Here is a 23,476-nt window from a genome sequence, read left to right as displayed (position 1 = left end):
GTTAGGAACACCACGGAGCTACCTTATACTGAGTCAAACCTTTGATTCATCTAGCTTGGTGACTAGCAGGGTTTCAGTGACTCTCCAGGGTTTCAGATAGGAGTCTCTCCTAGCCCTACTTGAAGAAGTCTGGGATTAAACCCTACCATTGAGCCTCAGTCTGTGCTTGTTTTTCTCCATAGAATAATGAGGTACAGAAACTTACTTTAAAAAAACCACAAATCTCCAGTTTACCTACAAGATCGTCTTATCCAATATGGTCCCATTCAACTGCTCTGAACTATGTAAACTGGCACTTTTACAGGTGCCACATGCTACCTGCACTGCATTTGTAAAAAAACCTGATCCTTTAGTGTGATGGCACCGACATTCTGGAACTCCTTGACTATAGATATCAGGCAGGCACATTCACTGTATTCTTTTCAGCTCCTGCTGAAGTCATTCTTATTTAGACAAGGTACCCAGATGCTTAGAAAGGTTGTGCAAGTTTTCATTTGTTTTTTGTCTTCTTTCTGTATGTTTTAAATTATGGTTGTTGTTAAGGAAAAAATCTAGGTGTGAGGCTGCTCAGTCATCCAGCTCGTTGGGTAGAGCCCGCGGGTCCCTGCAGAATAAAGGAAGGAGTCCAGCCAACCGGAGCAAATAGCTGTAGACCAAAGTTTATTGCGCAATAGGTTCAAAGAGCAAATTTGAACCCCGAGGATGGGGTGACAAAGACTTTTAAAACTTTCCCACCATATCCCAGAATACAGTTCGTACAGCATCATTGCTACATCACTGACATGTCACAAAAGGGGAGGGGTTAACCTTGGCAAACATGCCCAGACAAGTCCTTGGTACAAGATTAGCATAAGCAGACATGGCAGGGCAAGACTGAGGTATAAGATTAGCATAGACAAATATGTCTTAAGTACCCACCACCCAAAAGTACAATAGAAGTTCCTTTGCATGTCTGGAGCCTGAGGCGAGTCAGGTGATGAGATTTGGCTTCCTTCGGCTAACAATGAGCCCAGCAATTGTCACCTCTGGGAACTTCCTGGAGTCCCTTTTCAATGGGAAAATAGCTTTGGGATGGAGGAAACTGGGAAAGGAGATGATTTTATATTATTTTTAAAGCTAGGTAACTTCCCTGAGCTGTCAAGTTGAAATGATACATTCAGGCATAATATTTGTAATATTTAACTTTAAAGATGTGCCCCGCCCCCGTAATTTCTGTAACAGTTGTAAAATTTTTAGAGATGATTTTCTTGTTTCATCTTTTTTGTAAACTACTTCTACAATCAAGTGGTATAGAAATTTTGTGCAATAAATGAATAAATACTGAATTTCAATCTTCCAGGTTCTGAAGTTTCACTATCTCAAGTTTGAGGGTGAAGCTACGCGGGTGGCGCTGTGGGCTAAAGCCTCAGCGCCTAGGGCTTGCCGATCGAAAGGTCGGCGGTTCGAATCCCCGCGGCGGGGTGCGCTCCCGCTGCTCGGTCCCAGCGCCTGCCCACCTAGCAGTTCGAAAGCACCCCCGGGGGCAAGTAGATAAATAGGTACCGCTTACCAGCGGGAAGGTAAACGGCGTTCCGTGTGCGGCTCTGGCTCGCCAGAGCAGCGTTGTCACGCTGGCCACGTGACCCGGAAGTGTCTGCGGACAGCGCTGGCCCCCGGCCAATAGATGTGAGATGGGCGCACAAACCCCAGAGTCTGTCAAGACTGGCCCGTTCGGGCAGGGGTACCTTTACCTTTACCTTTATGCACATTCCTACCCCCTTCCCCCACTGTTAGGACCTAGTTTAGAAATTATTTAATGCATGTCATCACAAAGAAGCAAGATTTGGAGACAAATCTAGAGACTGAGCACAGAGTTGCCGACAATTATACACATGCACAAAGAGAGATTCCCCCGTTGCCACCCTTTGAGTCACACAGTTCATTCTCCTGAAAGACAACAGCATAATAAGGAGAGAGAATAGAGTAGACGAGCGAGAGGCCCCTCAATTTCCTCTAACCTTTCAGTTACATTCTTCCTCTGCTTTGCCTTTTGGATCTTTCTACCCAAAGAGAAGAGGATAGTTCAAACGGAAACATAAGAGGACAATTGAGGTGGAGAGGTGAATGTGTGGAAGGATTTGAGTCATCTCCACTTCATCAAATCTAGGCTCGTCCTTACCCTCTAGTGTTTTCCAAAGGACCTTTTAAAAATAAATCCCTAAAACATTAAAATATTTTAAACAATGCTGGTGCCATGAACCCCCCCACTCTCGTGGAATATTCAGTTTTCTAAAAATTAGCTATGTCTCTAGCTTTTTGCTTTTTTTCACTTTACTTTGCTTTGCTTTTGGAGATATAAACAGAAGCAAACAGCATTCATTTAGCCTAACTGTTAAATTAAGGGCCAAAACAGACAGTATGTAAATATGCATAAGTCTGCGTATGCGCCACAGTCCAAAAAAACCTCTTCCCTAAAGCTCTTAATCTCCGTTTCTTTCTTGTCACTGGCTATTCTCTAAAAGGGAAGCTGCTAATAGCATCAATGACATTTTTCAGTGGGTACACAGAGCAGGCAGTAGGGTAGCCCACCCTTCAGGATTCTCTTGAGGCCAATCATGGAGTGGAGTTCTGACAAACCACCACTGCTATTTCACACCAGCAAGCGTCAGTGAGGTCCATGAGCAAGGTGCTCCTGCTCAGCCATCACTAGTTGGCCGAGCCCTTAGGAAAATGATAGCACCACAGGGGCTTGTTAATTGCCTTGGCTCTGGGCCAGGGCAGTGGAGAAACAAAGTGGCAGTCAAGTGGTCTGAGCAGGAAGGTGTAGGAGATACAAGGGGAATGATGGAAATCAGTTGTGGGGAAATGCTGCCAAATGGAATTAGGAAACTGGAAGAGGTGCTGAGGCTACCTAAAGAGGGACAAAGATAAGGAGCTGGGCCTTCATTCAGACTCCTAGCTTTTGAGATTCGTTCATTCCACCAATAAATCAGTTTTTCTAGTAATTCCCTTACAAACTAAGGGGATTACTCTAAACTGGTGGAAGGAGGAGTGATGGAGAAGTCTACTAGAATGATCTCAAGCCCAAAGCCCTGTCTCTGTGGCAAAGTGTAGCAGCTGCTGAACCAGAAGAAAGCCGCTCTCTACACTATACTGGACACATGGTTTTTCTTTTTTAAAAAAATAAACAAAAATAATTCAATCAGTGACAGACAGTGGTGATGATGGTAGTGAAAGACATCCAGTTTCACAGTAATAATAATATAAAAGATTAGGCATTTGTGTGGTTTTAGCTATGGATGGTTCAAGGAAGATGTATTCAAAACTTGATTTCACAAAGTCAACACAGTTACAGCTGAATACACTCTATGCTGCAAAAGGTAATTCAACATGAAGGAAGAAAAGTAGTGAGAAAGCCACGCAGAAAACATAAAGCAAAATGAATCAGAGAAGCATAAGAAAATAATGCCACACATCTCATCTTTTTTAAAAAAATACCCAAAGGAGACTCATCACAGGAAAATCTGGTGACAATAACCACAGCAGGGCATAGTATTTCCCATGATTTAATTCTGCAAGCCAAGATCATGCAAAGAAAATGCTCCCAAGAATATTGCCTGATTTGGAAATTGCAAATGATGATGGTGATAAACAAATTATGGTGGATGGATAAAAGCAATCAAGTATAACAAAATATACTGATAGCAAAATCTAGAACTTTTGCTTAAGGACTTGGATGGTGCACAGTCCCCCACCCTACATACCACAAAGAGCAGAATAAATTCCTCCCGGTAATGGGTGTTACGTTTCTGCGACAGAGGGAATTAACTATGGCTTGCTTGATTTTTACAATGACAATGACAAGTTTAAACTAACCCCAGCTGGTCATTTTGAGGTGAGTCTCACCTGATGATCTCAATACACAGCTAGGTTGATGGGCGGGGAGACAAAAAAGTCAGAAGAAAATTCACTGAGCTGCATTTGGAAATAGACTAGCAATAAGTGACATTCTTTAAGCACTGGTATAATATGAACTCAACACCAAGTTTCATTTGTAGCCTGGTCTTATATGTGAAAACTCCCCCTGATGTAACAAACTGTCATTTCCCTCCTACTGGTGTCCTCCGCTACACAGAATCTGGTCTAAGCAACCTGTGCATGTTTATCTGCGGTGGTATTATTTGCACCATGGAATAATTCACTTAGCAGTAAGAATTAGCAGTCTTTCTCAATAGCTTCAAAACAGCTCCAAAACTATGACAGCAATTTAATGTTGAGGTCATCTGGGAGTGACACTCCTGCAAATCACACACATAGCCAAGAAGTCTTAGCTGAATGCAACTGAAAATAATCTTAGTTAAACAGATATGAGCATACTCCCTACTCTGTACTTGCAATGAAAACAACAGTTGCATAACATTTGGACCTTGCATTCCACCATTTGAGAAGTGCTATACAGTGAGAAGAAATTGGATGAAAGCAGACAACTGAGAACCATACGGAGTAGCACTCACTTACAGCTGAAACTTCATGGGGAGTTGACTCTCTCACTGGTGGAGGAAGGGTGTGTGTGGTGTGACACCGCCCCCCTGCCCCCCTGGGATGCTTGCTGCTCATGACGGGTGCACTAGCTCCACCTCTGGACCCTCTGCCTGTAGCTTTCACCCACAGAGTAAGATTTATATTATCATGCATCTTGTTTATGAGGTTGCCATGCAACTACCTGGTGGTGGTAGTGGTAATCCTGGAATTTGCCAATGCTGGCTAAATTCCTACCAATTTTAAGATTTTATCCAAAAAAGAATAGATCAGGAAAGCAGAAGATAAAAGTGCATCAACACTCCTATCGTAGAATGAGGCCTATTTTATGCCCAGTCTCAAATTAGGTTAGTAAATTTCCATCAAAGTTGAAGTTGATATTCATTGGTAGAAGTTTCCTATCACATTATATCATCTCACATAGTGAAAGTCAAGTTTGCAAACTCTGCATAAAGTGTTAAGTAATCACCAGATAAAAAAAATCAATATAGGAACATATGATATGTTCAATACAATATAAGCCCAGCATCCAATTTGCTACAGTGGTCTCTGGGAAGGCTGAAAGCAGGGCATGAACGTAATAGTCCCCTCTGACTGTGGTTCCAGCAATCGGTATTCAAAGGTATGCTGCCTCTGATCCTGGAGACAACAGCACAGAGCCATAGAAACATAGATTTGTAGAGTTGGGAGGGACTCTGAGGGTCATCTAGTCATCTGGAAATTTTCTCCAGACTGTGGCCAGTGTGACGTTTCTTCATGGCCACAAGAGCTCTAGTGGGCACAGAGAGCTCCCATGCCCCACAAGGGTCAGCAGCAGAAAGAGGTTGGGTGCACATCACTCTCTTAGAGTGGCAGCATGGGCATGGGGGGCAGGGGAAAGCTGCCCCCCATCAGTAAAAATCAACAAAACTCAATACAAATATGAGGTTCTGGTCCCCCACAACAAAAATCATGGTTATACCCATGAGTGGCATGAGTTGTGTTTCTCTCTCTCCCTCCTCAACACATTATACAGTGGACGCTTGGGTTGTGAAAGTGATCTGTGTGGGAAGCATGTTCACAACCCGCAGCGTCTGCAACCCACAGCGCCACGTCTGCACATGTGCGGGTCATGATTTGACATTTCTGTGCATGCGGAAAGTGCAATTTAGCACTTCTGTGCATGCGCAAGCACTGAAACCCGGAAGTAACCCGTTCCAGTACTTCTGGGTTCGGCGCGGTGTGCAACCCGAAATCGAGCAGCCCGAAGCGTCTGTAACCTGAGGTATGACTGTAGAGGACTTCTCCCCTAACTGTTAACACCTTGGCTAGAGGGGAATTAGAAAAGGCGCAAGAACTCTAATCAGTGTGAAGCTGGTTTGAGAAACAATGCATCAAACCATATAATCTTGTAACAAAATACAGGACACATGGGCGCTTTGGATAATGTCATGTGAACATGAATTAAAAACCCAGCCCTGGAAATGCAGTAAACAGGAGTGTGAACCCAGCCGGAGAAACCTGATCTCCCAGCCCATCAACCCCAGTTACAAAGCAGAAGTGAGCCAGGGAAAAGGTGCCTGGGGTGATGAACGGTATTTGGGTAAGGCAGTGGGAGGGGGAGAATTCAGGTCCCCTCACTCAAACACCCCCTTTGACATTAAAAATCGCCCCATCTCCAACTTCAAATATGATTGGGATAAACATGTAATTAAGCAAAATGTGGCTTCCCCTGTTTTCTCTAGTTTTACTAGAAAGGTTGCTTACTGAGCATGGTTCCCAAGAAGATTATGCAAGATGATTATGCAGCATAAAGGATGTGGGCTGAATTACGAAAAAGCAGAACCCAAAGATAATGTGGTATTGCTGCATGTTACTTAGGAGAAATATAGTTCTGCAAAATCTGTTCTTAATCCCAGTTTTCTGATTCATTTTCCCTTCTTTTAGAAGCAATTGTCTTGGGAGCAATCAAGAACCACAAAGAAGAAAACCCATATGTTCCAAGATCAATTTCAGCAGAGAGCTACATTACTTTCAAGACTGTCTATGCCTACATAATATTCAGAATGATGTATACATCCAATAGCTGGGGAACAATTCCCCCCCTAATTAAAACTGGTGACACCTATTCAATGGCTCACTTTTAGAATTATCTACCCAATACAGAGCCCACACCTGATAGGAAGGAGGCTAGCTCAGAGAATAACTCATGTAGAGATGCAGTGGGCAGCCTCCTCTGAGGGTAATTCTGGTGCAGACCTCTATAGGAGATGATTGAATGACTCAGCTGCATCCACTTGGCTTAGTAGATGGGCATTCTATCCTGGAATGGTACACTGAGCAAACAGGGGCCTTAAATCAATCAACCAGTTTCTCATGGAACACCTACGGTTCCTTTGCAGCACATTGGTGTGCTCTGGCAAGCCATTTAGGAATTACTGACTTAGATGATATATAAATCTGGTTTGATCAAAACAAATTAATTGTCCTGTTGATCACAACAAATTAATTATCCACTGCAATGCAGTGACATTAAATCTGTGGGGCATATACCAACCCAGCTGGAGAAAGAGGAGAGAACAGAAGGTGGAACTGTAAGTGGAGGGGGGGCTTTCACCATCCTTTGAACCCCCTGGGAAACTTACCAAAACTGCTGTAACTGGAACTGGGAAGGTGTGTCAGAAGGAAAATGAATTGATATTGATTTCTATATATTCGTAAATTTGTACTAATGTAACATTTTATATGTAGTTATTTATTTTTGTAACATTTTATTTAAGTTGTCTATTGTAGCTTCAGTTTTTTGGTACACTGCTTAGAGATCTTTTAAATATATTAAGCAGGATAGAAATTAAATAATCAAATAAAATCTTTATTTTGAGGAAACAAAACCCAATGGACTGGGTCCCCTGAAATCTCTCACTACTTGGAGATTAGGGTGTACATAACAATGTTTTAGCTTTACTGCACTGGTGCTGATATACAAAATGTTCTTTCACAATGCAATCCTAAGCACGTTAACTTGGAAGTAAGTTCCACAGATGTAGGTGTGCATATACAGTGGTATCTTGGGTTACAGACGCTTCAGGTTACAGACTCCGCTAACCCAGAAATAGTACCTTGGGTTAAGAACTTTGCTTCAGGATGAGAACAGAAATCGTGCGGCAGTGGCGCGGCGGCAGCAGGAGGCCCCATTAGCTAAAGTGGTCTTCTGGTTAAGAACAGTTTCAGGTTAAGAACGGACCTCCGGAACGAATTAAGTTCTTAACCAGAGGTACTACTGTACAGTGTTTGCAGCCTTAGCATGCAGCTAAGAAACTTCTACACGTTCCACTTTATTAGCTGCATCATGCTCAGTAAACTTATGGATGTGTTTGAACAACAGGGTTTTTAAAAAAAATATGTGTTAAGTCCATGAAGTTTCTCATGCTGCAAAATCTGGAAAAGATTACACAACTGGGGAAATTATGAAGAAAAAACGGGATTCCTGAGTCAGTTAATGGACATTGTGGACTACAAGCAACTATTGAAATGATTCTGTGGAACTACAGTAATAATTATAGTAAATTGCTAGGGTGAAAAGGTGAGGTGAAGATTTGACATATACTGGGTGGGAAGATGTATGCTGCCTTTGCTTCCACAATAGACCTTTTGTTCCAGAATATGCCTTTGTTAGTGGAAGAAAAGGGAAGGTGGTTTTTGCCAATTCCTCCTCACCGCTGCAGCTCAGTGTCCCCACACCCTTAAAACTAGTCCCAGGGAGTTGAGGGAGAGACTCCGCAACAGTGTGGAAAGTGGTGTGGGAGGTTGGGCACCAGTTGGATGCCACCCAATGTCAGTCTTAAACACTCATTCTCATGGGCATACGGATTTCCCACAACTTGCAAGTTGTGTCTGCTACAGCTCCGAAATGTGTTGCCAGCACTCCTGGCACCATGTTCCCTTCTCAGCATTCTTGGGTTGGTTCTGCTGCAATGTGCTTTAAATGTATGGGGTGTATGCTGCCCAAGTTGTTTGCTTTGTGGCACTGCAACACTTTACTCTTGTGCTCTGTAGGCTCATCCAAAAGACCAGAATAGAACAATTGCAAAAAGTCACTGCTTGGCGTTATCAGTGGTAAAAAGGATTGGGTGTTCATTCATCCACCATAGATTAAATTGCTGCTATTTAATGCAACATAAAATTATTTTTATTATTATGTTCCATTATGTTTTATATATTCTGTAAGCTGCCCAGATTGGCTGTGGAAACCCAGTCAGATGGGTGGGGTATAAATAATAAAATTTAAATTTTTATTATTATAACATAGCCATCTCCATAAAATTCAGCATATTCACTTTACAAGATGACAGGCTAACCTTAGTAAGAAAAGATTTGCTGTAGTCTGTATCCTGGTGGTTTGCGGGAAACCCCAGTGCTGGAAAGAATTTGAGTGAATAGCTTCCAGTCTGTGACTGACTTGCTCATATACTATTTCTCCTGTAGTGTGGTCACTCCAAAAGATGTATGATCTTTTGAGGTAGGTTCTTGACATCTCATCAATGGAATTAGAACATGCAGTGGGATCCTCATTGCCTGTGGGCAATAAGGACGGCGCGGGAAGCAAACACAGCACCTGGAGACCGAGAGAACCACAGATAAGTCAGACTTAGTAAAAGTGAAAGCTGAGTCATAAGGAATTTGTGTTTGAAGATCAAGGAAAAGTCCAAACTCATGTGTACAACCACATCATTCACTTGATTAGTTCACCATATCTGAACTCTGGGATAAAGAACTAATGGCCACCAAAAGTTCAAATAGGGTCTTTTGTCCCACCAACCCTCCCAACCATTGCTGTACATTCCCATGTGCCAACTTTGATTCCCACTGTAGTCCTGTAATTTCTTTTTCCAGGATGGCAGTTTTCTCAATGCTGCTGCAATTTGCAAGGCAGGGCAGGGCAGGGCAGGGGATGAGCACAGACAAGAGTGCTGGACTAGACACAAACCCTATTGCTACACCTCCAAAGTGAAACTTTATGCTTCTACCCAAGGTGTGGTCTCATTCTTATTCTTGTGCAATGGAACTTCTTCTCTGACTTTGCCTTCTGTTCTTACACACAGCCAGACAAGATAAACCACCCTCATTCCCCTTAAAGATCTTCAGTTCTTAAAGGGGTTTAACAATCGATGTCTCTTCACAGGGAACTCCAGGGATTGTAGCTCTGTGAGGGGAATTAGGTCTCCTAACAACTCACAGTTCTGTTAGCAAATTAGTTTCCAGGATTCTTTGGGGAAAGCCATAACTGTTTAAAGTGGTATGATACTGCTTTAAACATATAGTGTAGATGCAGCCATACTGAAATAGGATGAGATTTCACTTCAAATAAGTGATTGCCATTTTGTATTAATGAGGAAGTACATTGGCACTATAGAGTTGTATCAATACATTTTGAATTGTATGCTAGGACAACTTCTCAAGAGGATAGCAAATTCCTTCTTATACATGAACCCACTTAAAAATATATCATACCTATTATACACTGACAAAATCAAAATGTGGGTAGTATTCAGCTACCAGGCTGATGACATTACTTGTTTCTTTTTAGGTTGTGGAAGGAGGTTCTAGGCAATTAATTATGTAGCAGAGGACTATGTTCTATGAAATAACTTGGTTACGGAAAACCTTGCATGCTAAATTGAGTGAGTAAGCAAACAAACACAGACATGGTTCCTGATGTTTAGAAGTGGGAAGACTGCAGCACTGCCAGAGGCTTAAGAACAACTTTTTCCCACCAGTTCAGGCAAAATCTTAAAACTACATATTTTAAGTATGAGCTTCCCTCTAAACAGTGAAATAAGTTATACTTTCCACCCACTCATTTCCTGAGTGGAAACGTTCCTCTAGTATCACATCCCTTTTTGATTTTCTGTGGAAGCATGTCACTATTGGCATTTGTAATATTTGAGCTTATTTACAAACGTGCAGCTTGAACATAGTTGGATCACAGTTTAAGCAAAGACTGGATTTTTTCTGTTAAGGTGATGCAACGGTGAGATAACACTTGCTTTGATGCAATGCCATCTAGCCTCCCCACAAATAAATCAGGATGAATGCTCATTAAATACCCAACATAATCTCTCTGCAAACAAATGAGGCTGAAATCTCATTAAACAAGTAGTCCAGAAGTGACCTCCTGTCTTAATCGCACTTGAAAACTGCAGCTTTTGACTTCTGTTTCCTTAATAACACCTATTACAACATCTTTTGAGAAATGGGGTTGTATCTGTTTTTGACCCATTTGTAGGAGTTAAGAAAGATCATCCCATATTTAATTTCCATGGAAATGGAATAGCCTGATGACTAACATTCCTTTTTTCAAGCCCATGAGTCTGGCCAACTTATTGTCTCACAGCAAATCAGAGAATGCATATATTCAAAGAAATCTGACAGAACAGATGACTGTTGTGGTATCTTGGTGTGGTAAAATAAAAATGATAGGGCTGAGTTTTGTCAAGGTGGGCTTTGTAGAAATTGTTGATAGCAACAAATAGTAAAATGGCAGTTATGTGATGTTTCACAAACCCTTATTAGTTAAAAAGGAATTTGGTCACTATCATGCGCAAGTGATCTGAGGATGCCCTTAAAAGCTGACAAAAATAAAGAGCATAATCATCAGTTCCAGCAATTGCAACATGTCAACACATAGCATGCTCAGCCAAGTAGTCATGGAGATGCCACAAGTCTAAAGCAAGCAGCAACCAAAGCATAAAGCAACCTTTAGTTCTGTGTACATTCCTAAAGAATCGAGCTGACAGCATAATCCAATCATCCATCGTGCGCATGAGCGAGTTATACTGCCCATAAGTCTGTTTGTATTAGCACAACACAGCTAGGACTGGCTTATAGAATTTGCAGAATCAAGTGTTGAAGCTTTTCCTGGATCTGATTCCTCAATAAACGATCATGGCAGGCATACCTCAGACTCATAACTGTTTCCTTACACATTAAAGAGATGATGCACATCTCCATCTATTTTGTGGCCACTTCCCAAGAAACATGGAACAGTAATATGGGAAGCAGCTCTCATGATTGCAACTTCAGCTTGGAACCAAACGTTCAATGATTTTGAACTTGCAGCCAAACCTTAAAAGGAGCCAAACCTCTAATGACAGATTCCACAGTTGCCAGTGACTGCTTTTAAACCATTCCAAAATGACTGTCTAACACTCAGTCACTCACTCTCACTCACACACTCTGAGTTATTAAGGAAGGAAGCCAGCCAGCCTACCCCAATTATCAAACAAGCACACAAATTAGGTTTGTACTTTTAGGCACTCCAGAACATACAGAATCTAGGAAGCAGAACGCAGATTATATCCCTTCAGCTCACTAACACATGCAATAGCAAAGGAACATTAAAGCAGCCACAGAACAATGTCCAAAATTTTGATGGAATCATATACAGGACAAACATGCCATGGAGTAGGTATATACATGTCTCACTGTAGGCATCACCTTGGTGAACAAAGTCAGGCCCTGTTCATGTGAACTGACACCTCTCATGTCTCTGCCACAGGGCTGGGGAATCTGTGACCCTCTAGTTGTTGTGGACTCTGGCTCCCAACATCCCTGACTATTGGCCATTATGGCTGGGGTGGATGGAAGTTGGAATCCAACAACATTTAGAAGGCAACAGATTTTCCTGCCCTGCTCTAGTGGCGGACCTAGAAGCAATGAAAGGAGGTAGGTTATTCCAGGTCCACATATATCATTACTTACTGGTGCTATCTGTCACTATTACGTAGGCTAGCAGGTAGCAATTAAGGTAGTAGCACAAGCCAAGAAGCTGAGTGGGGAAGGCAGGACAGGAGCAGTCTTGCTCTGTTGGAATGAAGGGGCCTGGTGTGCATCCAATTTAATAACTTCCCCTAGCCTCACCCAGCTTCTACCAGTGCAGAGGTGAGCATGAGGGCAAACACTATTACTTCTGAAAGATTCGTTCTGTGGCAGCAAATGGTCCACCCTATCACTGTCTCCTGCAACATCTTTCTGCTGTCCACAGGGCTGCTGACTCTTTTTTTTTTATAAATACTTTTTATTAGGTTTTCTTCATCATACACAGCCAAAGAAAAAAAAAGGGGGAAAAACCCCTCCAAAGAAAAACAATACACATTAAAGAAAAACATTAAGTAAGAATAAAAGATTAGAAAAGAAAAGAAAAAAGAAAAAAAAGAAAAGATACATACAAACAATTTACTAATAACAACTTCCTTCCCTTCTGATTTCGGATTCCTACCTTTAATGATTTCAGTCAAACAGCTGGTATAGGATCTTTGATTGTAACATTGGAAGATTAGGTCAAACCTACTGTAGTTGGTAAGCTGCTAAAATTACTATCGAAATAAACCATAAATTTGTTCCAGTCTTCTTTTAACTTTGTATTTTTTTGATTTCTAATTCTTTGCGTCATTTTCGCCATTTCTATAAAGCCATAAAGTTTCAATTGCCAATCTTTCACCGTTGGTAAAGTTGGGTTTTTCCAATTCTGGGCAATTAACATTCTAGCCGCAGCTGTTGCGTATTGGAACAAGGTTTTGTCCTTTTCCGGTATTTCTTTTCCCACCATCCCTAGTAAGAAGGCCTCTGGTTTTTTGGGGAATGTGAGTCTAAATATTTTTTTTAATTCGTCATATATCTGATTCCAAAATTTTCTTACTTCCTCACATGTCCACCACATATGTATGAAATTCCCTTCATTTGTTTTACATCTCCAGCAGGCCTTGTTACCAGTCTTATACATCCTATTTAATTTTTCTGGGGTTAAATACCATCTGTATATCATTTTCTCTAAGTTTTCTCTAATAGCAGCACTTGCTGTAAATTTTATTCCCTCATTCCATAATTTTAACCATTTTTCCTGTTCTATATTATGTCCTAAGTCTCTTGCCCACTTTACCGTGACTTCTTTAATTTCTACTTCTTTTGTATCCCATTCTAGTAAGATATTATACATTTTAGATAGCAGCTTAGATCTACTTTCAATTATTTCAATTTGGAATTTTGATTTCTTTTCACTCATTCCTGCTTTCTTATCTTCCGTCCATCTTGCATTGATTTGATGATAGTGTATCCAGCCCTTCAATTTCCCTTGCAGCTCCTCATACGGTCTTAATTTCCAGCCTTCGTGGGATCTTATCAATAAATCTTCATATGTTAGGTTTTGTTCGTCCAAATTTGTTTTCTTAAATGATAAAATATCTATTGGGGATAGCCACCAGGGTGTTTTAGGTTCTAACAGTTTTTTGTTTCTTTCCCAAACTTCATATATCGGACCTCTGATAATATGGTTCGTAAAACTCTTATGTACTTTCCCTTTACTTGACCAGAGGTAGGCATGCCGTCCAGACCTGTTTTCTACACCTTCAAGTTCCAATAAGTCTTTGTTTTCCAGAGTTATCCAATCCTTCACCCAGCATAAGCAGGCCGCTTCGTAATACAATCTTAGGTTGGGTACCGCCAGTCCTCCTCTCTCCTTTCGATCTGTAAGTAGTTTATATCTAATCCTTGGCCTCCTTCCCTGCCATATAAACCTAGAGAGTACTTTCTGCCAGTCTTTGAATATTTTAGTCCCTCTGATAACCGGAATGTTCTGGAAGAGGAACAACATCTTAGGAAGAATATTCATTTTTATTGCCTCCATCCTGCCAAGCCACGAAAGGTTTACTCTGTTCCAGACGTCCAGATCTTTTCTAACTTTGTTCCAGGTTGTTGTGTAGTTATCTTCAATTAAGTTTATATTTTTAGGTGTGAGCCAAATACCTAGATATTTTATTTTTTTGGTTACTTCAATTCCATGTTGTCTCTCTAATTTCCCTTTTATCTCATTTCTCAAATTCTTTGTTAAGATCTTGGTCTTTGATCTATTCAATTTGAATCCAGCTAGCCTGCCATATTCTTCTAATATTTCCAACGCCTTCTCGGTGCTTCTTAACGGTTCTTCTAAAGACAACATTAGGTCGTCTGCGTAAGCTTTTAGTTTAAACTCCCTTGGTCCTATTTTTATCCCTCGGATGTCCGATGTCGATCTTATTCTATTTGCTAGAACTTCCAATACCATAATGAACAAAAGCGGGGAGAGGGGACAGCCTTGCCTGGTTCCTTTTTCGATTTGGAATGTATCTGTAAGATTATTATTTATCACCAGTTTGGCTGATTGTTTTGAATATATTGCCTGTATTCCTTTCAGGAATTCACCCTCTATCCCTGCTTCTTCCATGGTCTTTAATAAAAACGACCAAGAGACATTATCAAATGCTTTTTCTGCGTCTATGAAAATCAAGGCCGCTGGTATGTCATTGTTGATTTCCAAATATTCAATTAGGTTTATAATATGTCTCACATTATCTTTCAGGAATCTGTTCGGTAAGAAGCCTGCTTGGTCCTTGTGTATTAAATGTATCAAGCATTTTTTTTAATCTGTTTGCCATAATGTCGGCAAATATTTTATAATCGTTGTTCAATAAAGATATTGGCCTGTAATTTTTAATACACATTTTATCTGTATCTGGTTTTGGGATTAGTGTTATAAAGGCTTCCCTCCACGACTCAGGTATTTTCCCTCCTTTTAAGATGTTGTTCATAGTATCACGGAGCGTCGATGATAGCTGATTTTCCAGAACTTTATAGTATTTGGCCGAAAGACCGTCCGGGCCTGGAGCTTTTCCTATTTTCATTTTTTTTATGGCGTTTTGGACCTCTTCTATACTAATGGGTTTGTTTAGTTGAGATCTTTCATCCTCTGTAATGGTCTTCCCTTTATGACTCTTCAGGTATCTATCTATTTGTATTGTATCCTCTTCCCCTTTCTTATATAGTTCCTCATAGAACTCGAGAAACTTCTTTCGTATTCTTATGGGGTCTACTATCAGATCTTCCTCTACCTTTATTTTATTTATCATATTCTGTTTCTGTCTTTTCCTCAATTGCCAGGCTAAAAATTTCCCTATTTTATTCGCTGACTCAAAATATCTCTGCTTCATTAGTTTGATTTTCCATTCAATTTCTTGACTCGTCAGCATCGAATATTGTGTTTGTAGCAGTTTTATTGTTCGGATGCTTTGCTCGTCCTTCGGGTGGTCTATTAATTTTTTCTCATATTCTCTTAGTTGCTTAAGTATCTCTTCCTTCTTCTGCTGTCTTATCTTCCTTTTGTAGTTATTTTGCTGAATGAATAGGCCTCTTACTACCGCCTTGCTGGCGTCCCACACCACTTCTATGTTTGTTCCTGTGTTCAAATTTAAATCAAAGTACTCTTTTAAGGTATTTTTAGCTTTTTCCAAAACGTCATCGTTTTCTAGTAGATATTCATTTAGTCTCCACCTGAAGCTTCCCTGTGTGACGCCTTTAATTTCTAGAGTTATCTGGTTATGGTCTGAAAGAGTTCTTGGGTGAATTTCACAGCTTGTTGCTCTTAAGGTAAGTGCTCGCGATGTCCAAATTTGATCTATTCTGCTCCAACTTTTATACACTTCTGAAAAAAAGGTAAACTGTTTTTCTGTCGGATGTAGATATCTCCATATGTCTATTAGATCTAGGTTTACTTCCAGATCTTGAAATGATTTCGGCAGCTTTCCTTGATTTCGTTTTCTGCTTTCGGTTAATCTATCAGCTTCTGATGACGGCACCGCGTTAAAGTCTCCCAATAATATCATCTTGTTATCATCTAACTCTATTAGAACTTGTTCTAATTTCTTAAAAAACTCAGGTCTGTTTGTATTTGGGGCATAGATGTTCACTACATTAATCTTTTCTCCCTGGAAGTTGATTTGAACCCCTAATATCCTCCCCTCCTCATCTTTATATATCATTTTTGGGTCCCATTTTTCCTTCACATATATTGCTACTCCTCTTTTTTTTTCCTCTGTAGAGTTTATAAATTCCATACCCAAATACTTGTTTGTTAAAACATGTTTATGCTTTTTGGCTACATGAGTTTCCTGGATACATATTACGTCCATTTTTTCCTTTTTCAACACATTCGCAATTTTATTCCTTTTAACTTTTTCGTTCAAACCATTTACACAGGGCTGCTGACTCTTAACACACCATGGAAGACACAGACATTTTGTGAAGATGACTGCAGACTTGCAAAGTGTAAAATTGCACTGGCTGATCAGGTCTTTTGAACAGGTCTTTTGTATGTGCATACAAGCCAGCTTGTTGGGGGCATGAACCAAGGGCCACATTGGCCAGCCAGACTCCCCCCTGGGCAGGTGGACAGCACAGCCCCACTTTGCTCCGGTGGAGGTGGAGTCACTCTGGTAGCAGCGGTTTTGGCTAGGCTGGCACCCACCCATCCAATATCGAAATAGCGGTGAGAATATTTCTCACTATGCCAGTAAGTGTAGCATCTTGTGAACATAGTTTCAATAAATTAAAACTCATAGAAACTACTTAAGATCAAGTATGAATGAAACCAGACTAACAAATCCCGTGATCTTGTCCATCAAGTATGAACTAGCATCAATAACAGACTTTGATGAAATTATTACTGAGTTTTCTTCTATTAAAGCAAGAAAAATAAAGTTCTAATCACATCAGACTTCATTGAGGAGATTGCTATTTAAAGCTAGAGTTGGCCTAACTTGACTTTAAAAAAAGAATTCAAATAACAACTCTTGTGAATAAGAACTTGTAACTTGTGACTTGTGAATAATACTAATAATATTTTTTGTTACTTTATATCAACCAAATTACACAGATATTGCAAAAGCAATGCCATTTTACATCATCCAGTATTATAATGTAAAGTTATCATTGCGGAACAAATCAGCATGATAATTGTTTGTATGTTTCATTTAGGCCTATCTGTGTATTGTTTTACAACTGAATTACATAAAAAACATGTCAAATGATATCACAATGTCATTCTCTTTGCTGAAACCTTTTATTAAGAATTAATAAATTAAATATTGGATTTTCTGTGAAAAAATTGCAAGGTGAAGTGCGTGAGGAATTGAATGGGTGGAGGGGAAAGTTGGAGGAGAGGCAGAAAGAAGAGTTCATTTGTCCATAGCTAGGGGGCGCAATCTGGACGGTTCTGCGAGGGGAACGAGATCTCCCACCTCCTTCCCATGGCCCAGCGCCTCGCTCACTGGGCTTTGAGATAGTGCCCCCTAAACTCAGTGCATGTGCACTGCTCACACAGGCCTAAATCTGCCCCTGTACAAGTGGTCTAAATAACTAAAGAATAAAATTAAACAGAATTAAAGCTTATGAGACCTGCTTGTTTGTTGGTTTGTTTCTCCTTCTTATCAATTTTTTTATATTGCCCTTCAATATAAAAATCACCAGGGTGATTTACAGACAAGAATTACCTCATGGATAACTCTGGAATAAAAGGTTCATGGATAGTGTTTTAGTAAGCCAGCCTGATCTGGTTACTTTTGCATTGCAAGGGAGTGATTCACAAGCTTCCTACTCTACTGCAGTCCTGCTGTTGTGAGTGAATCGCCCCCTCAGACCTCTATCCAGCAGTGACAGAGAGGACTATCCTCTGTAGAGAAAAATTCTCAGGACAATGTGTTCCATTCAGCATGTGGTTTGAGGAGGTGTGGTTTGGATAGCATAGAGTATGATGACCTCCAGATGTGCAAATTTCCATCAGCCAGCTTTCCCCCCTTAATACAAGGTAGACTCATACTCCAAGACACTATCATTTTCTGCTCAGCCAGAGTTATAAATAAAACTCCTTAGTTCTAAAAATATTTCTGATTAAAAACTATTAAGGGTGGTTTTTTTTTAACCTCCCAAGAATATTGCTGCCTCATGCAGAAATCTTTAAACACACAGTCAAAAGATTCTGGAGTCAATAGTGTGATGGGTTTCAACTGTAGACTGCAAGTTTCAGGTCTCTGCTCAGCAGGGAGAGTGACTTGGGCAAGTCAATATCTCTCAGGCTAATTTGAATGATTGAGAGGATTAACATGAAATAATGCATATTGATAAATCAACATGTGAGGTACTGATCATGTGTTGTACAGTCAAACCTTGGTTGTCGAACATAATCTGTTCCGGAAGCCCGTTCAGCTTCTGAAATGCTCAGCTTCCAAGGCACGGCTTCTGATTGGTTGCAAAAGCTTCTTGCACTCAAGTGGAAGCCGCATGGGACATTCGGCTTCTGAAAAATGTTTGAAAACCAGAGCATTTATTTCTGGGTTTTCGGCGGTCGGGAACCAAAACGTTTGAAAATGGAGCAGTTCGACAACTGAGGTTTGACTGTATTACATTTTTGCACAAGAGAAAAGAAAGTCTGGAAGACAATATGTTTTGAGTGTTCTACAAGTACTCATGATATTGTGGGCTTGTGACCATTTCCAGCAATAACAACAACAACAACAACAACAACAACAACAACAACAACAACAACAATTTATTTGTATCCCGCCCATCTGACTGTGTTGCCCATCTGGAGTTAAAACTCATTGCTGAGTTAAAACGCAACAAGCTGAGTTAAAACTGCTGCATTTCAAAACACATTTGTATGCCTTTGTACATATCAGTACAGCTGAATACATCTCCAAGTTCCCTGCTGTCTGTCCACACCAGTCGGCGAGGGGGGGTGTGTGGTATGTCTTCATGTAGTTTACTTTTGTTTGTTTTTTAATCAGATGGAGCTGTTATGAAGCAAATGCATCAAAATGCAGTATTTCTCAAGAAACTATTTGATAAATATGGACAAACCAGCAGCAGGAGTGCTCTGGATGGAGAGTAAACAGGAGTGTGTACACAGCCCAGCTGACAGCTATCCCTTTGCTGTCAGTCTCTGGGGTGAAGAGTGGGAAGAAAGAGTTAGAAGGAAGTAATAAGCAGAGCCTAGAAATTTTCTGGCAGTCATTGCTATCATTTCCTTATGGCTTCTCTCAGGAGACAAGCAGTCTTATTTTGCAATGACTGTAATTTTTAAACTGTCTTCATGCAAACCACATTGCTTTAGTCAGTCCAAGAGCTTAGTAAAGTACAGATGACAGTCTGTTGGTCCCTCTGTCCAGGAAGGGGAATAGCAAGCAGAAAATTAGATGTATATGTTAAACTCTGGCTATTGCTGACCCCTGGGCATCCCATCCAAAAACACTCCCTGTTATGATCCTATAACAAAGTCCAACCATCTACAGCAAGCAATCTCATTTTCTCTCAGTTGATGGATCATCTGTCTTTTATGGACTCCAGGACTGAAACTGCTGGTCCTTTCTAGATTTGACTAAAAAGGATAACAGAGAGAATAACGAAGGGGGAAGAAATTAACATTCCTAACGCCATGTTTTTTGTGTAGAACAGTGATGGCCAAACTTGGCCCTCCCATCATCCCTAGCTAACAGGACCAGTGAGAACTGTAGTCCAAGTTTGGCCATCACTGGTGTAGAACATGTACTACACCGTGTCTTCAGTAACCTGCCTATTAGTCCTGTTCCATAGCTGAGCCAGGAAAGGAATCACAGTCCTGGGATATGAAACAGTTTGAAATGGACCCCAAGCTATCTAAACATAGTTGCACCAAGTCTGATGCCCTACAGGTCTACTCAAAAGTAATCTCCATTTCATGTGACTTACTGTCAGAAAAAGAATGCATAAAATTGCAGCCTTACAGAGCAATCCTAAACTGGTGAAATTTACACTGGCTTGAGTTACCTCTGTTCAGGAGTGGGGCTACTCTTGGCTGAGCCTGCCTGAGCCTGGCGGAGAAAACAAGCCTTTAAAAAAGAGTTTGAGTTATACTACCTTTCTTGCTGGCTTAAGTTCCACCAGGCCACCAGGTCATGTGACTGAGCAGGAAGAGGTTTAGAATAATTCTATCTTTGCCCCACCACACACCTAGAACATCCCTTTTCTGGTGTAAATCCCCTTGGCTTAAGTTCCACTGACTAAAACAGCATAGCCCAGGCTCAGATGGGCTAAAGGAGTTGAATTAGTGTATCTCTGGCTGAGTCATGATAGAGTTATGCTAGCGCAGCCCTCGTAGAGCCCCAGATCATCTTGGATAGCCCAACATCCACCTATTCCAAACTTGCTCATCATGGCAGATATTGGGTCTGGATTGCTATGACAGCTAATGTTAGCTAGATTTAGTGGGATTAAACTCATCAAAAGCCAAGTATTTCATCTTTACTAGGTTCAAGAATAGTTTGCATGCGTAGTTAAATGTTTCTTTCTTCAGATTATGTTTGGCATCTTTTTCACCGGAAAAAAGAGCTGTTACTTAAATCAACACTAGCAGTACTGGACAACACCCAGGACAATGCCTTCTAATAACAAACTTCCAGTTTATGATAAATCAACATATTGTACTACTTTAAGAATGGGAAATTCATGTGGGTGATCTTGCAGAGAACAAACATAACAATTATGTAATTTTCATGAGCTTTCTGCTGAGAAAATTTATGGCAACCAAATGTATCTTGTTATTAAATTTCTTACCTCTTGTGACTTCATTGTAATGGCATGTCATTTCCATATAAGCGTATATATTATAATATTTGGGGTTTTCCTTTTGCTTTTTGGCAAAGCCCAAAATCTTTGGCAATTTTTGCTTTGATTACCTAATCTGGATTTGTATTGGAGGGAATGGACTGAGTGGGGTGGGCTTTGGATCAGAAATAGAGGAAATTATGTCAGGGGTTTTTTTCCAGCTGAAATTTATTATATGCTTGCCTAAAAAAAAGTTCAAGGGAGATAATGATGCCCAAACCCCCATTTGCTCTGACAGACTGTGTTGCTTCATCCAACATTTAATACAAATAACCAACAGTACTTATTTCCCTAGATGTTTGACTCATGCACCACTACAGTTCCAAAGGTGATTTGGTTTTAGTTCCAGACACATATTATGAAATTCCTTAAAAGGCAATAATAGAAATATCACTTTGAATGAATTAACTAAAGCGAAACTGGTGTTACATTGCAAAAAAATTAAAACCTGAGCATTGTTGGGAAGGCGGGAAAACCCTTCCAGAATTATTGACAGTCAAGGGATTTTGATTTGTAAAAGAAAGGTTGACCAAGATTGTTTGCTTTTCATTGCTGAAAATATTGAAATGGGACACTGATCCTTTGTACTGATTCTAAGGTTTTATTATTATTGTCATAAATTTGATGGTTCCAGCTGCTTTGGTGTAGTGACTCATAATATTCAGTTAGGGTTAACAATCAAATAAAAGATTTCAAGACTGGCGTGAAGTATTCAAAAATAGGGCTTTGTGGATGATTTAACTGCTGTGATGTGTTATTTGGACACCCGTTGAACCATTTCACAAGACAACAGTGCACAATAATATCTCTGACACAAGACAGCTGTGGAAGTCCTTGTTGCTGGTTATCTGTCTTCAGGGCCGAATAAGACAATAAAGGTATGGCAAAAGTAAAGTCCAGTCAAAGTTAAGTCCAGTTAAAAGTGACTATGGGGTGCGGCACTCATCTCGCTTTAGGCTGAGGGAGCTGGTGTTTGTCTGCAGACAGCTTTCCGGGTCATGTGGCCAACATGACTAAACCACTTCTAGCACAACAGAACACTGTGACGGAAGCAAGAGCGCACAGAAATGCCGTTTGCCTTCCTACCACAGCGGTACCTGTTTATCTACTTGCACTGGTATGCTTTTGAACTGCTAGGTTGGCAAAAGCTGGAACAGAGCAATGGGAGCTCACCCCGTCATGCAGATTCAAACTGCCAACCTTCCGATTGGCAAGCCCAAGAAGCTTGGCGGTTTAGACCACAGTGCCGCCTGCATCCCTAAGACAATACATAGCATGCAGCTGTGTATCTTGCTATTCCTTAGCTAATTACAGGCATGGGGAACCTAATAGTTACAGGGAAGGCAGCATATAGGCAGTGGAGACTTGTCTTTTCACTCCTTCACCATGACCAGAATAGAGATCGCTGTCACCGCCAAGTGTGGCAAAGAGCCAAAAGACCCCCTTTGGCACCATTGGAAACTCCCCCCACCCTGCCCGATTCCCAGCTGTGTGGCGTTGCTCTTGGACCTGGGGAATTTTTAATTACACTTGGATGAAGTTGCTCACTTTCTGACACCTGGGTATGCCCATTTATGACATAATTCTCAAACAGCCTCATCACCCCTTGCTGGCAATAGACATCAATATGAGAAATTGAACTTGAACAGGAAACAGACAAGTACGAAATAAACTTGGCTGTAGACATAATTTCATGAAATGTGATTAAGTTTTCCTGTAGCTGGGATTAATACTTGTGTATCTGCAAAGTTAGTAACATGGAACACAATAAGAGAGGGAGAGAGAATAAACCTAGAGTCCAAATATGACACATTTCTCTGCAGATGAGATATATGAACTCTCAAAACTAAGTATGAGCTTGGGGATTCAAATGTATTTACTGGGATTTTTATAGCAATTATAAAGACAAATAATGATTGAGAAAAAGAAAGGGAACTAAAAGAAACACATCTAAAATGTCCCCATCTATGGAGCCAGAAGGATTTAAGTCAACAAGATATTATAAAATAGTCCGAGTTTACAGTCAGTCATCACTGATTTAAAGCTTTGAATAATGCTTATTTTTCTGTGTTTCTCTTGGCTTTATCAACAAACCTTCCTGTGAAGTTGCTACATCTTTCCAGTGAAAGGCTTCAAAGAAATGGACGCTTGGTTTTATCCATGGTGGGTTTGCCCCAAAGTTCATATTTTTTGTTGAATGGTCTTCATTTCAGACATCATATCCAGCACTCACTCTTCTTTCCACCCCATTTATGAAAAAGGGGTCAGTGCTGCAAGAAGAGCTGGTTACTTACCTCTTGCTGTGTGGCCAGAATGGAGGTTGCGTGAGACTGGAACACACAACCAGACTTTATCCCCTGAAGATGGGTGGCAAGGAGAGTTCAGCAATTAGCTGTGGACTCAATAAAGAACTGACAGCACATAGATACTTGGATGCCACTCAAATGGATGTCAGTAAGGGTTCCCTCAGAAA

The 23,476-nt window shown here is 40.6% G+C and overlaps 1 protein-coding gene across 3 annotated transcripts in view; it reads right to left on the bottom strand.

Annotated features, from left to right (window-relative positions):
• Window positions 1–23,476, bottom strand: part of SLC44A3 (solute carrier family 44 member 3) — an 84,730-nt gene that overhangs the window by 57,389 nt on the left and 3,865 nt on the right. The window contains exon 2 of one of the 3 annotated variants that reach the window (XM_082227858.1): window positions 23,298–23,360. The exons of the other annotated variants lie outside the window; for them this stretch is intronic. Within the exon in view, the coding sequence (XP_082083984.1) occupies window positions 23,298–23,360 (63 nt within the window). The remainder of the gene's footprint in view (window positions 1–23,297; window positions 23,361–23,476) is intronic. 3 annotated transcript variants of the gene reach the window in all.

This window comes from Podarcis vaucheri (assembly GCF_965113315.1).
Source record: "Podarcis vaucheri genome assembly, chromosome: 6".
NCBI classification, from domain to species: Eukaryota; Metazoa; Chordata; class Lepidosauria; order Squamata; family Lacertidae; genus Podarcis; species Podarcis vaucheri.
Note: the sequence above shows the minus strand (reverse complement) of the source record. Positions and strands in the feature narration are given on the sequence as shown.